This window comes from Amia ocellicauda, chromosome 4, assembly GCF_036373705.1.
Source record: "Amia ocellicauda isolate fAmiCal2 chromosome 4, fAmiCal2.hap1, whole genome shotgun sequence".
Classification (NCBI taxonomy): Eukaryota; Metazoa; Chordata; class Actinopteri; order Amiiformes; family Amiidae; genus Amia; species Amia ocellicauda.
In genome coordinates this window covers 266,078-279,582 of record NC_089853.1, presented here as the reverse complement: position 1 = coordinate 279,582, position 13,505 = coordinate 266,078, and the positions used below count along the sequence as shown (strand labels likewise).

Sequence of the window (13,505 nt, the reverse complement as noted above, 5' to 3'; positions counted from 1 at the left end):
TGTGTCTGGCAGTCTGCCTGTTTTCTGTTGCTGTTTTCAGTTGAACAAAGCCTCCTCTAAAGACATGTCGTCCCGTTTATCATCACGTTTCCAGCTCCGCATTCTGGAGCAAAAGTCAGCGGCCTGCACGGCCCTCCCCCAGCCCGGTCCAGGCGATCAGCGCGGTTCATAAACACACCCAACACACCCTGAACAGCCGGGCGTCAGACTCCGCCGCGGCCCCCCAGGGTTACTTATTTACCGAGGGCTGACAGTTAGGTAACACAGACGGGAGGGTGTCTGCGGCAGGAGCGGCCCGATTGGATCCGAGAACTCGAAGCCACGCCTGCGGGGCGGGGACGCTCGTCCGCCGGGCCCCGAGTGACAGGCGGAACCGAGGCTTAGTCAACAAAACACAGCTGGCGCAGGCCCCAAGTTCACAGCGCCGTGGATATCGACTGGCATCGAGATACAGCACAGCGGACACGAACAGCAGCCATTGCGGCCGCAGCTGAACGACAAACACAGAGAGACCCACGACCACAATCCGTGACGGGCATCGGGCTGCGCTGTGCGGCCGCAGGAGGCTGTCCCAGTGCCGGGGAAACACGAGCTTCGCTACGAGCGGCCGCTGCCTGGGAAGCAGAGAAACAGACCCCTGTGACCGGGAGGCAACAGAGAGCAGTGTGCCCGGAGGAAAGAGCCACAACTGCCCGTCATCTGTTTCACTACTGACAGTCGGCTGACGCTTTACTTCCTAATTTTATTTATTTATTGACCTGTTTTATGTGATTATTATTATTATTATTAATAATAATATGATTACTGGACTCATTTCTGGAAGCTCAACAGAAAGGGCACTCGGGAGGTGAGCTCCTGACAGGCTTCCTGCCCCTTCTTCCCCCCTATCATCCCTCTCTCCCCCTCTCTGCCCTATCCCTCTCTCTCCCTCTCCCTCTTTCCTTATCACTCCCTCTCCCCCTCTCTCCCCTATCCCTCTCTCTCCCTCTCCCTCTTTCCTTATCACTCCCTCTCTCCCCTATCCCTCTCTCCCTCTTTCCTTATCACTCCCTCTGTCCCCCCCTTCTCCCTCTCTCCCTCCGTCCCCATCTCCCCTCCGCTGCTGTGTCTGGTACGATGTTCCCTCTGGACTCTCCCTGGAACATCTCCTTTGCCGGCTGCGGGTTCCTGGGGATCTACCACATCGGCGTGGCCAGCTGCCTGCAGGAACAGGCGCCCTTCCTGGTGGAAAATGCCCGGCACATCTACGGGGCCTCAGCCGGAGCGCTCACCGCCTCTGCGCTGGTCAGCGGGGCCTGCCTGGGTGAGTCAACTACAACACACACGCACACACATGGCACTGAGCACATGTCACCCACACACACACACACACACGGCACTGAGCACGTCACCCACACACACACACACACACACGGCACTGAGCACATGTCAACCACACACACACACACACACACACACACACACGGCACTGAGCACGTCACCCACACACACCCACACACACACACGGCACTGAGCACATGTCAACCACACACACACACACACCCACACCCACACACACACGGCACTGAGCACATGTCAACCACACACACACACACACACACACACACACACACACACACACACACATTGGTTGTGACATACCGTGGACAAAGGGTCAGCAGGTGTGTCTCCACGGAGGCCCCAGTTTATACCCCATGACTCCTCTGTCCAAGGTGACGGGCGGGCAGGCAGGCAGGCAGGCAGGCAGACAGATAGACAGAGCCTCATCCTCAGCGGACACAGTGTCGGTCGGGGGGGTAGCAGTCCGTCAGTCGGTCCGGTATGGACCCTTGAGAAGAGGGATGCTGTAGTGACAGCTTTGTCCAGTCGTGTGCTCTGCTGGTCACAGAGAGACAGCTCTTCTCCAGAGACTCTATTTATTATCAAATCAATTACTGCACTGCACTGTACTACACTGTATACTGTATACTGTACTACACTATATACTGTACTACACTGTATACTGTACTACACTGTACTACACTGTATACTGTACTACACTGTATGCTGTGTAACACTGAAAACACTGTACAACACTATACTGTACTGTACTGTACTGTACAACAGGAGACACTTCTTCACACAGAGAGGCGTCACAATCTGGAACAAACTCCCCAGCGATGTGGTAGATGTTGAAAATTTGGGAACATTTAAAAATAGACTGGATAGCATCCTTGGATCACTTAGTTATTAATGGACACCAAACGAGCACGATGGGTCGAATGGCCTCCTCTCGTTTATAAACTTTCTTATGTTCTTAACACTGTGTACTATACAACACTGTATACTATACTGTACAACACTGTATAGTGTGTAACACTGAAAACACTGTACAACACTGTATACTGTGTAACACTGAAAACACTGTACATCACTGTATACTGTACTAAACTGTACCATTGCGTTATTCTCCCAAAACATAGAACCACTAGTGTCACATGAGTAAACTGAACATATCATTCTCTATTATATTCTAGTGTTTTTCATTATTAAATGCCATTTCTACTGACATCTGTCTGAGAAAAGAGAATCAGACAGCTACACCCCCCCCAAGGGTCTTGATTGGAACTAAGACACTAAACTGCTGTAGAAGAAGTGTGTCAAAACAAAAAAAAACAGTCTTGTGTTCGTGGTTGTCTGATATGTTCATTTTAACATCTCAACAGTGCATGTGTGCCTGTTCATGAGTCTGAATGGGTGGGTGTCATTTTTTAAATCTGTTTCATTCCCTGGCACACCCGACATAACAGTTAACTGCCTGTTTATCATTTCTTTATGATGTTTTGCTGCACAAAAAGGTATCACTGTGAATAGTGAATTTGTTAACTAAGTGCGGTGATCGAGATCTCTGATTGTGCAGTTTTTGCGCAGATCTGCGCTGCTCCACCAATGGGATCTGTGGAATTGTGTAAAACTGCGGAAATCTGTGCAACATGAATGCGACCTGCAACAAACGTAAAATAAACAGACAAACAAAATCCTTTTGATTGTAATTTTATTCAAATATGACCAGACTCGTGGCCACTGACCACCACCTGCATTACCTTCAAGTCCATGTTTTTTCCTGACGCAAGTCTCTGTTGTAACCTAAATCACAAATGAGATGCCACAGACAATATCGCTCGTTCCACTCCTGATGTACAGTGTAGCCCTTATGGATTGATCACTGGATTTTTTCTGCCAACAGTAGGTTATTTATAAATATTGAATGGATGCTCTTATTGGATGCAGAGTGCAAGAAAATACGTCCGATTCAGGTTCCGATCAAACATGATTTGCAGACACCGTACTCACAGAAACAAATTATTTTTAATTGATGCGTAACACTGCAGGTGTTCTCATTCACATTAGTACAAAACCCTATATTTGTGTGGTTACATGCATCTGATAATATATCGGTTTCTATTCAATACTATGATGGGAAAGACAATTCTGTGTCTTTCGAACACAACGTGGGAAAAAATAATAAATACCTATCTAAATGTTTTATTTTGTTATCAATTAATATGTTATAATAGCAGTTTAAATTCTGTTTATAATGAATAATTAAGACAGACAAAAACTCCTAGCCATTTTAGTTCTTTGCAATGACAGCAAAGCACGTCTAAAATACTGCAAGTTTTTGTGATCAAATGATGAATTACACGAAAATGGTAAGGTTTTCCCTGTTGAAACTATCAGAGGCGCTATTGGAAACATAAGAACATAAGAAAGTGTCCAAGCGAGAGGAGCCCATTCGACCCATCGTGCTCGTTTGGTGTCCATTTGGTGATCAAGGATCCTATCCAGTCTGTTTTTGAATGTTCCCAAATTGTCTCTTCAGCCACATCGCTGGGGAGTTTGTTCAGATTGTGACGCCTCTCTGTGTGAAGAAGTGTCTCCTGTTTCCTGTCTTGAATGCCTTGAAGCCCAATTTCCATTTGTGTCCCCGGGTGCGTGTGTCCCTGCTGATCTGGAAAAGCTCCTCTGGTTTGATGTGGTCGATGCCTTTCATGATTTTGAAGACTTGAATCAAGTCCCTACATAGACATGATCTGCCTCATCTAAACCCATGTTGACTATCTCCAAGAATATGGTTTTCATTAAGATGCTCCTCTAATTTCTGTCTAATCATTTTTTCCAACATTTTACAAGTGATGCAGGTGAGACTGATTGGTCTGTAATTTCAGGGCGCTATATGACATGGACTGCGGGTGGTATATTAGATGGACTGCAGGCGGTATTGGCGGTGTATGATACGGACTGTGGGCGTATTTAACGGACTGCGGGCGGTATTGGTGGTATATGACACGGACTGTGGGCGCTATATTACACGGACTGTGGGCATATTTAACACGGACTGCAGGTGGTATATGACACGGACTGTGGGCGCTATATTACACGGACTGTGGGCATATTTAACACGGACTGTTGACACTGTAATACATGGACTATGGGTGGTAGGACTGCGGGCGCTATATTAGACGGACTGCTGGAGCTATATTAGATGGACTGTGTAATCGTAATGCTCATCATAGTCATTGTCAATACTTTCTGTGTGCGTGTGTGTAGCTCTTCATATCTCTCGCTCCCTCTCTCTCTCTCTGCATGTATGTCTCTCTCTCTCACTCTGTATCTCTCTCTGTCTCTCTCTCTCTGTAGGGGAGGCAGGTGCGAACATCATTGCAGTGTCCAGGGAGGCGCGGCGCCGGGCCCTGGGGCCACTGCACCCCTCATTCAACCTGGTGAAGCTGATGCGTGTGTTGTTGTACCGTACGCTACCCCCCAATTCACACACACACGCCACCGGGCGCCTGGGCATCTCCCTCACACGCGTGTCCGACGGCCAGAACGTGCTGCTCACACAGTTCAACAACATGGAAGAGCTTGTGCAGGTGACTGGGGGCACTGGGAGAGCGAGCGAGAGAGAGAGTCTCACACTGGGGATAATTGTGCAGTAGATGTGTTAACCCTCCCTCTCTCTCTCCCCCTCCCTCCCTCTCTCTCTCTCTCAGGCCTGTGTGTGTAGCGCATTTATTCCAGTCTACTGTGGCTTAATTCCTCCAACACTGAAGGGTGTGGTGAGTCTCACAGACACAGACTCTGTGTCTCTCCCTCCTTCTGTCTTTCTGTCTTTCCATCTCTCCATCTCTCTCTCGCTCTCTTACTGTCTTAACATCCCTGTCTCTCTAAAATTCACTAGTCAATAATTGACATCCGTGTGGAGTGCAATACGAGCGATCGCGGTCAGAACACTGGCAAACCCATATTCAGCTCTATTTCTTCATAGAAAAACATCAAATCCAGTTGAAATTGAATTCTAATCGAACTTCCAGCAGATTCAGTCTGGCCCAGTCTGTGTCATAGTCTCTCTCTCTCTCAGACATTGCTCCTTGCCCTGTGTGCTGTCAGTGATGATGTCAGTGATGATGTCACTATTATTCCTCTCTTGTGTAACATCTTCAGCCTGTCTCCTGTTCTCTCTCTCTCTCTCTCTCTCTCTCTCTTTTCTGTTGCCTGCTGTGACCTCACATGAACTTACAAACAGACACGCACACGCAGAAGTAGGTGAAAGTTCAAGTTCACTGCAGAAAGAAAGTGATAGAAACAATCTTCCTCTGGCATCTCAACCTGGCGTCTCAAGCTGTACAACAGCAAGGGTCAATAAAGGAGGAGGTGAAACAGATAAAGGGCAAAAATGGAGGTATCTTGGAAAACGAACAAGATGTGGCAAATGTTCTAAATGAGTATTTCACAGAGGTTTTTACAAAAGAAAAGACAGATAATATGCCACAGGTTAACAACCAGTCCAGTCAAACCCTAAGAGAGATCAGGATAAATGAGGAGGAGGTACTAAAGGGACGAGCAGAATTAAAAACCAACAAATCACCTGGGCCAGATGGTATATTTCCAACAGTACTTAAAGAAATGAGGGAAATTATTTATCGGCCACTAACTCAATTATTCCAAATGACACTTAGAACAGGGGATGTGCCGACTGACTGGAAGACAGAAAATGTCATCCCAATCCACAAGAAAGGGGACAAAACTGAGCCAGGAAATTACAGACCAATCAGTCTCACCTGCATCACCTGTAAAATGTTGGAGAAAATGATTAGACAGGAAATAGAGGAGCATCTTAATGAAAACCATATTCTTGGAGATAGTCAACATGGGTTCAGACGAGGCAGATCATGTCTTACTAATCTATTAGAATTTTTTGAACATGCAACTGCAGCTGTAGATCAGGTGAAAGCATATGATATGATATACTTAGATTTCCAAAAAGCTTTTGATACGGTTCCACACCAAAGACTGATCCCCAAATTGGAAGCTGTAGGCATTCAGGGTAATGAAAGTAGATGGAGTACTAGGGCCTGTGCTTTTTCTAATCTATATTAATGATCTGGACTCTGGGATAGTTAGCAAACTTGTCAAATTTGCAGATGATACTAAAATAGGTGGCTCAGCAGATACAATCTCGGCAGCACAGGCTATTCAGAGGGACTTAGATAATATTCAGTTGTGGGCCGACACCTGGCAGATGAAATTCAATGTGGAAGGTATGTGCAAGGTAATACACGCAGGTAACAAAAATGTCCACTATAATTACACTATGGGAGGAATAGGACTAGATGAAGTAACGCATGAGAAAGACCTAGGAGTCTATGTGGACTCCTCACTTTCTCCATTTAAACATTGTGGGGAAGCAATAAAAAAGGCAATAACAATGCTAGGGTATATTGTCAAAAGTGTAGAATTGGGAACAAGGGCAGTGATGTTCAGACTGTACAATGCACTAGTTAGAGCTCATCTGGATACTGTGGACAGTTCTGGGCTCCACACTTCAAGACAGATATCGCTGCTCTAGAGGCAGTTCAGAGGAGAGCAACCAGACTTATTCCAGGTCTGAAGGGAATGTCCTACTGAGAGACTGAGGAACTGAATCTTTTCACCCTGGAACAGAGGAGACTACGTGGGGACTTGATCCAAGTCTTCAAAATCATGAAAGGCATCGACCACATCAAAGCAGAGGAGCTTTTCCAGATCAGCAGGGACACACGCACCCGGGACACAAATGGAAATTGGGCTTCAAGGCATTCAAGACAGAAAACAGGAGACACTTCTTCACACAGAGAGGCGTCACAATCTGAACAAACTCCCCAGCGATGTGGCTGAAGAGACAATTTGGGAACATTCAAAAACAGACTGGATAGGATCCTTGATCACTGAGTTATTAATGGACACCAAACGAGCACGATGGGCCGAATGGCCTCCTCTCGATTGTAAACTTTCTTATGTTCTTAACCCTCTCCCTCCCTCCCTCTCTCAGCGCTATGTGGACGGGGGGATCTCTGACAACCTGCCGCAGTACGAGCTCAAGAGCACCATCACGGTGTCTCCGTTCTCGGGCGAGAGCGACATCTGCCCGCGCGACGCCTCGCCCAGCCTCCACGAGCTGCGCGTCACCAACACCAGCATCCAGCTGTCACTGCACAACCTGTACCGGCTGAGTAAAGCGCTGTTCCCCCCGGAGCCACAGGTACACACACGCTACACACACACTGTACACACTCACTACACACACTGTACATACACACACACACAGGTACACACTCATTACACTGTACACACACACAGGTACACACTCACTACACACACACACACACACACACAGGTACACACTCATTACACTGTACACACACACAGGTACACACTCATTACACTGTACACACACACAGGTACACACTCACTACACACACACACACACACACACAAAGGTACACACTCACTACGCACACTGTACACACACACATAGGTACACACTCACTACTCACACTGTACACACACACAGGTACACACTCACTACACACACTGTACACACACACACACACAGACAGATACACACTCATTATACACTGTACACACACTGTACACACACACACAGACAGGTACACACTCACTACACACACACAGGTACACACTCATTATACACTGTACACACACAAGTACACACTCACTACACACAATGCACACACACACACACAGGTACACACACACTGTACACACACAGGTGCACTCTCACTGTACACACAGGTGCACACTCACTACACACACTGCACACACACAGGTACACAGTCACTACATACACTGTACACACAGGTACACACTCACTACACACACAGGTACACTGTACACACACACACACAAGTACACACTCACTACACACAATGCACACACACACTGTACACACACTGCACACACAGGTACACAATCACTACACACACTGAACACACAGGTGCACACTCACTACACACACTGCACACACACACACAGGTACACAGTCACTACACACACAGGTACACACTCACTACACACACATAGGTACACACTCACTACACAATGCACACACACGCACACACAGGTACACACTCACTACACACACTGTACACACACAGGTACACTCACTACACACACATAGGTACACACTCACTACACACAATGCACACACACACACAGGTACACACTGTACACACAGGTACACACTCACTACACACGGCACACACACAGGTACACAGTCACTACATACACAGGTACACACACAGGTACACACTCACTACACACACAGGTACACACTCACTACACACTGTACACACACACACAAGTACACACTCACTACACACAATGCACACATACACACTCACTACACACACTGTACACACACACACACACACAGTTACACACTCACTACACACACAGGTACACACTCACTACACACACTGTACACACACAGGTACACACTTTTCACACACTGTACACACTCACTACACACACTACACACACTGTACACACACACACTGGTACACACAGGTACACAATCATACACACTACACACACAGGTACACACTCACTACACACACTGTATACACACACACACACAGGTACACAATCATTATACACACTACACACACAGGTACACACTCACTACACAAACTGTATACACACACACACACAGGTACACAATCATTATACACACTGCACACACAGGTACACAATCATTATACACACTACACACACAGGTACACACTCACTACACACACTGTACACACACACACACACACAGGTACACCCACACTACACACAGACCGGTACATACTCATTACACACTGTACACACACAGGTACACACTCACTACATACTGTACACACACACACAGGTACACACTCATTATACACACTTTACACACACACAGGTACACACTCACTACACACAGGTACACACTCACTACATACACTGTAGACACACACTATACACACAGGTACGACACACAGGTACACACTACACACACAGGTACACACTCACTACACACACTGTACACACTCACTACACACACTATACACACACACACACACACACACACACAGGTACACACTCACTACACACACTGTACACACACACACTGTACACACACACTGTACACACACAGGTACACACTCACTACACACACTGTACACACAAACTGGTACACACTCACTACACACACTTTACACACACAGGTACACAATCATTACACACACCGGTACACGCTCACTACACACACACACACACACACACACACACACACACACACACACACACACAGGTACACACTCATTACACACACTGTACACACACAGGTACACACTCATTACACACACTTTACACACTCACTACACACACAGGTACACACTCACTACACACTGTACACACACAGGTACACACTCACTACACACACTGTACACACACAGGTACACTCACTACACACACTGTACACACACAGGTACACACTCACTACACACACTGTACACACACAGGTACACACTCACTGTACACACACAGGTACACACTCACTACACACTGTACACACACATGTACACACTCACTACACACACTGTAGACACACTGTACACACAGGTACACATACATAGGTACACACTCACTACACACTGTACACACAGGTACACACTCACTACACACACTGTACACACACACAGGTATACAGTCACTACACACACACACACACACACACAGGTACACACTCACTACACACACTGTACACACACAAACACACACAGGTACACACTGTGTTGTGCGTATCGTTTTGAGTCTCCTCCTCTTTCTCTCTCTCTCTCTGGCAGGTGATGAAAGCGATGTGTAAGCAGGGATACAAAGATGCCCTGCACTTCATCACGAAGAATGGTGAGGAAGGGAGAGAGAGTGAGAGAGAGAGAGAGAGAGGGGGGGGGGGGGGGAACAGAAACATAGAGAATCTCTGTGCAGTGCTCTGCTGCCACCCAGTGGCCACCTGTGATGTTGCATGCAGTTCAGTTCAGCTCCCAGTTGTGCAGTGTAGTGTCCAGTACAGTATACCACAGTATAGTGCAGGGTGTCCAGTATCCAGTGTGAACAATATAATGCAGTGTTTGATCAGCCCAGTGAACAGGTGCTGGTGAGAGAGTGTCTGCCCTGACTGTCAGTGTCCCCTGACCTTTGACCCCTGGGTGTTTTTGTTTTTGGGGTTCAGGGCTGCTGCAGTTTCGGGGACCCCAGCACAGCCTGATCCCCCGGGGAGAGGGGGAGGAGAAGCAGGAGGAAGAGAAGGAAAAGGAGGAAGAGGAGGAGGAAGGGGAAGAAGGGCAGATGGAGAAAGATGGAGGGATGAAGCCAGAGGAGAGGAGGGCGAAGGAGAGCGAGGGAGCAGCCGGAGGAGAGCAGCACATCTTTGAGCACCTGCCCCCCCGACTACACAGAGGTATGGAGAGAGAGAGGGAGAGGGAGAGGGAGAGAGTGAGAGTGTGTTCCATTGTTATGTCGTGTAGCCCTGGTGGAGGTGTGTGCGGAGCGGCGCAGTGTTACAGTGTTGTGTCATGTCGTGTAGCCCTAGTGGAGGCGTGTGCGGAGCGGCGCAGTGTGTTCCAGTCCCTCAGTAACCTGCTGCCGGTCAGACTGGCCTCGGCCATGATGCTGCCCTACACCCTGCCTCTGGAGTCGGCCGTGTCCCTCACTGTCAGGTCAGCGACTGCCTCTGTCTCTGTCTGTCTCTGTCTGTCTGTGTCTCGCTGTCCGTTTCACTGTGTCTCCCTGTCTCTCTCTCTGTGATTCGCTGTCTCTCAAATCCCTCTCAAGTCTCTCTGTCTTTCTGTCTCTCTCTTAGTCTCTCTGTGTCTCTCTGTCTCTCTCGCTGTGTCTCCCCATCTCTCCGTCTGTCTCGCTCATTTCTCGGTGTGTGACCAGCTGTCCAGTCGGTGACGTCTCCCTGCTCCCAGGTTGCTGGAGTGGCTACCGGACGTGCGTGAGGACGTGAGCTGGATGGGGCAGCAGAGCGTGAAGGTGCTGCAGTGTCTGCTGAGGCAGGCGGGACGAAGCCTGAGCCACAGCGTCAGCGCCAGGCAAGAGACATGCTGTGTGTGTCAGTGTGTGCGTGTGCTAGTGTGTCAGTGTGTGCGTGTGTCAGTCTATGTGTGTGTGCTTGTGTGTGTGTGTGCTAGTGTGCGAGTGTCAGTGTGTGTCTCACCGTCTCACTCTCCCTCTCACTGTCTGGCTATCACCGTCCTACTCTGGCTCTCACTATTTCGCTCTCCCTCTCACCGTCTCACCATTTCGCTCTCTTGTCCCTCCCTCCCTCAGGCTGTCCTATCAGTGGGAGCTGCGTCGCACACGGTCGGCTCCAACCGGGTCCAGCCTGCTGCCCGGCTGGGTGGGAGGCAGCGGATCGGTTCTGGACCTGATGATGAAGCTGGACCAGTACCAGCGCCAGCTGCTCCCGGGAGTGCTCTGCATCAACCTTGACCTGCAGGCGTCACTGTACACCCAGCCCTTGACCCCGGAGCAGCCAGAGGAGCCGGAGGAGCTGGGGGGCCTGGAGATGAGGCCCCTGCCTCCCCCCTCTGCACCCCCTGTGCTCCCCTAGATGACTGTACTTCCCCTCCTTCCATCCCTTCATCCGTCCCTCTCCTTCTCCCTCTCCCTCTCTCATACTTCCTCCCTCAATCTAACCTGACACCCCCCCCCCACGGTGCTACAGTGCAGGGCCCCAGTGCCGTTGGTTCCTCTCGCAGGCGATGGTGGACTCTGATAGACACTGTGAGGGACTTTTAAGAGAAAATGTATTTTTTATTTTATAAATATATTTATATAAGTGTGAGAGGGAGCAGTTTATGGAAAGGTAGAGAGAGAGAGACACAGTGTGAGAGAGAGAGAATGAGAATACAAGAGAAAAGGAAGATCATGACAGAGAAAGAAAGTGAGAGAAGCTGAGAGACAGAGAGAAATGTAGTGAAAGAAATGGAGAGGTGTGTAGGTGATGTGGGAGTCGGATGATGCTGAGGATGCCCATTTATACAGCAGCTGGACCCCTACTGCATCAGGTACGGCTCAGACAGCTTCCCTGCTGCCCAGGATCCCAGATTGAACTCTCGGGAATCGGGCACCGCAGTGGACGGCTGTCACACAGAGGACCCTGAGGGCTTATGACAGCCTTCTCTTGCACTAGAGGCCCCTGCAGCTGCCCGTCAGTTGGTGCCTCTGGACAGCAGCTGCCCTGTCTGGGTCCATAACCCTCTCTGGACTGGCACTTCCACAGACAGCAAGGAAACGCGTCCGGACACGCTGTTTGCAAACAGGCAGTTTCACGGGCAGCCCTGTAAACCCACAGTGCATCAGCAGAGGACAGCGACAAAATTAAAATATTTCAGTGCAAGTTAATGCAGAACCGTTTATGTGCATTATTTTGGTTGAGTACTCCGAAGCGCTGTTATTATTTTTATGCTGCGTATTATTTTTGTTTTTATTATCATGGTGTTTTACAGTGCACAGCTTGGGAACACTGTTCCCGTCTCTCTGCTGCTGCATGCAGGTCTGTGTCTGTACTGGGTCATACAGCCCAGTGTCAAACAGGCCAGTCGCCATATCACTGTACATACAACACACCCTGTGTATAGCGCATTGTACCACATTACACTGTATTATATTATATCTCTTCCAATCAGTCTGTTGTCTGGCTTTTTTTTTATTTGTGTGTAAATGTGCATTTGTATGAAACAGTGTAGTGACTCCAGTCTGTGTGTCTGTATACATACTGTGTGTCTGTGTGTATGTATATGTATGTATGTATGTGTGTGTGTGTGTATGTATGTATGTATGTATGTATGTGTATATATATATATATATATATATATATATATATAATATAATATATTATATAACCAGTACAGTGTGTGTGCTCCAGCTTTATATATAACAGTACAGTGAGTGTGTGTACTCCAGTTGTCTATATACAATACAGTACAGTCAGTGTACTTCAGGTGTCTATATATAGTACAGTCAGTGTACTCCAGGTGTCTATATACAGCACAGTATAGTCAGTGTGTGTACTCCAGGTGTCTATATACAGTACAGTCAGTGTGTGTGCTACAGTTGTATATATACAGTACAGTGAGTGTGTGTAC

General features: G+C 48.1%; 1 protein-coding gene across 1 annotated transcript; it reads left to right on the top strand.

Moving 5' to 3' along the window:
• Positions 1 to 992: 992 nt before the first annotated feature.
• pnpla2 (patatin-like phospholipase domain containing 2) lies at positions 993 to 13,045 on the top strand. The gene is made up of 9 exons (XM_066700354.1): positions 993 to 1,303; positions 4,681 to 4,913; positions 5,034 to 5,099; positions 7,352 to 7,561; positions 10,197 to 10,257; positions 10,583 to 10,810; positions 10,937 to 11,069; positions 11,325 to 11,447; positions 11,686 to 13,045. The coding sequence occupies exons 1-9, from the start codon at positions 1,117 to 1,119 to the stop codon at positions 11,966 to 11,968; spliced, it is 1,524 nt and encodes a 507-aa protein (XP_066556451.1). The 5' UTR covers positions 993 to 1,116; the 3' UTR covers positions 11,969 to 13,045.
• The last annotated feature ends 460 nt before the right edge of the window (positions 13,046 to 13,505 follow it).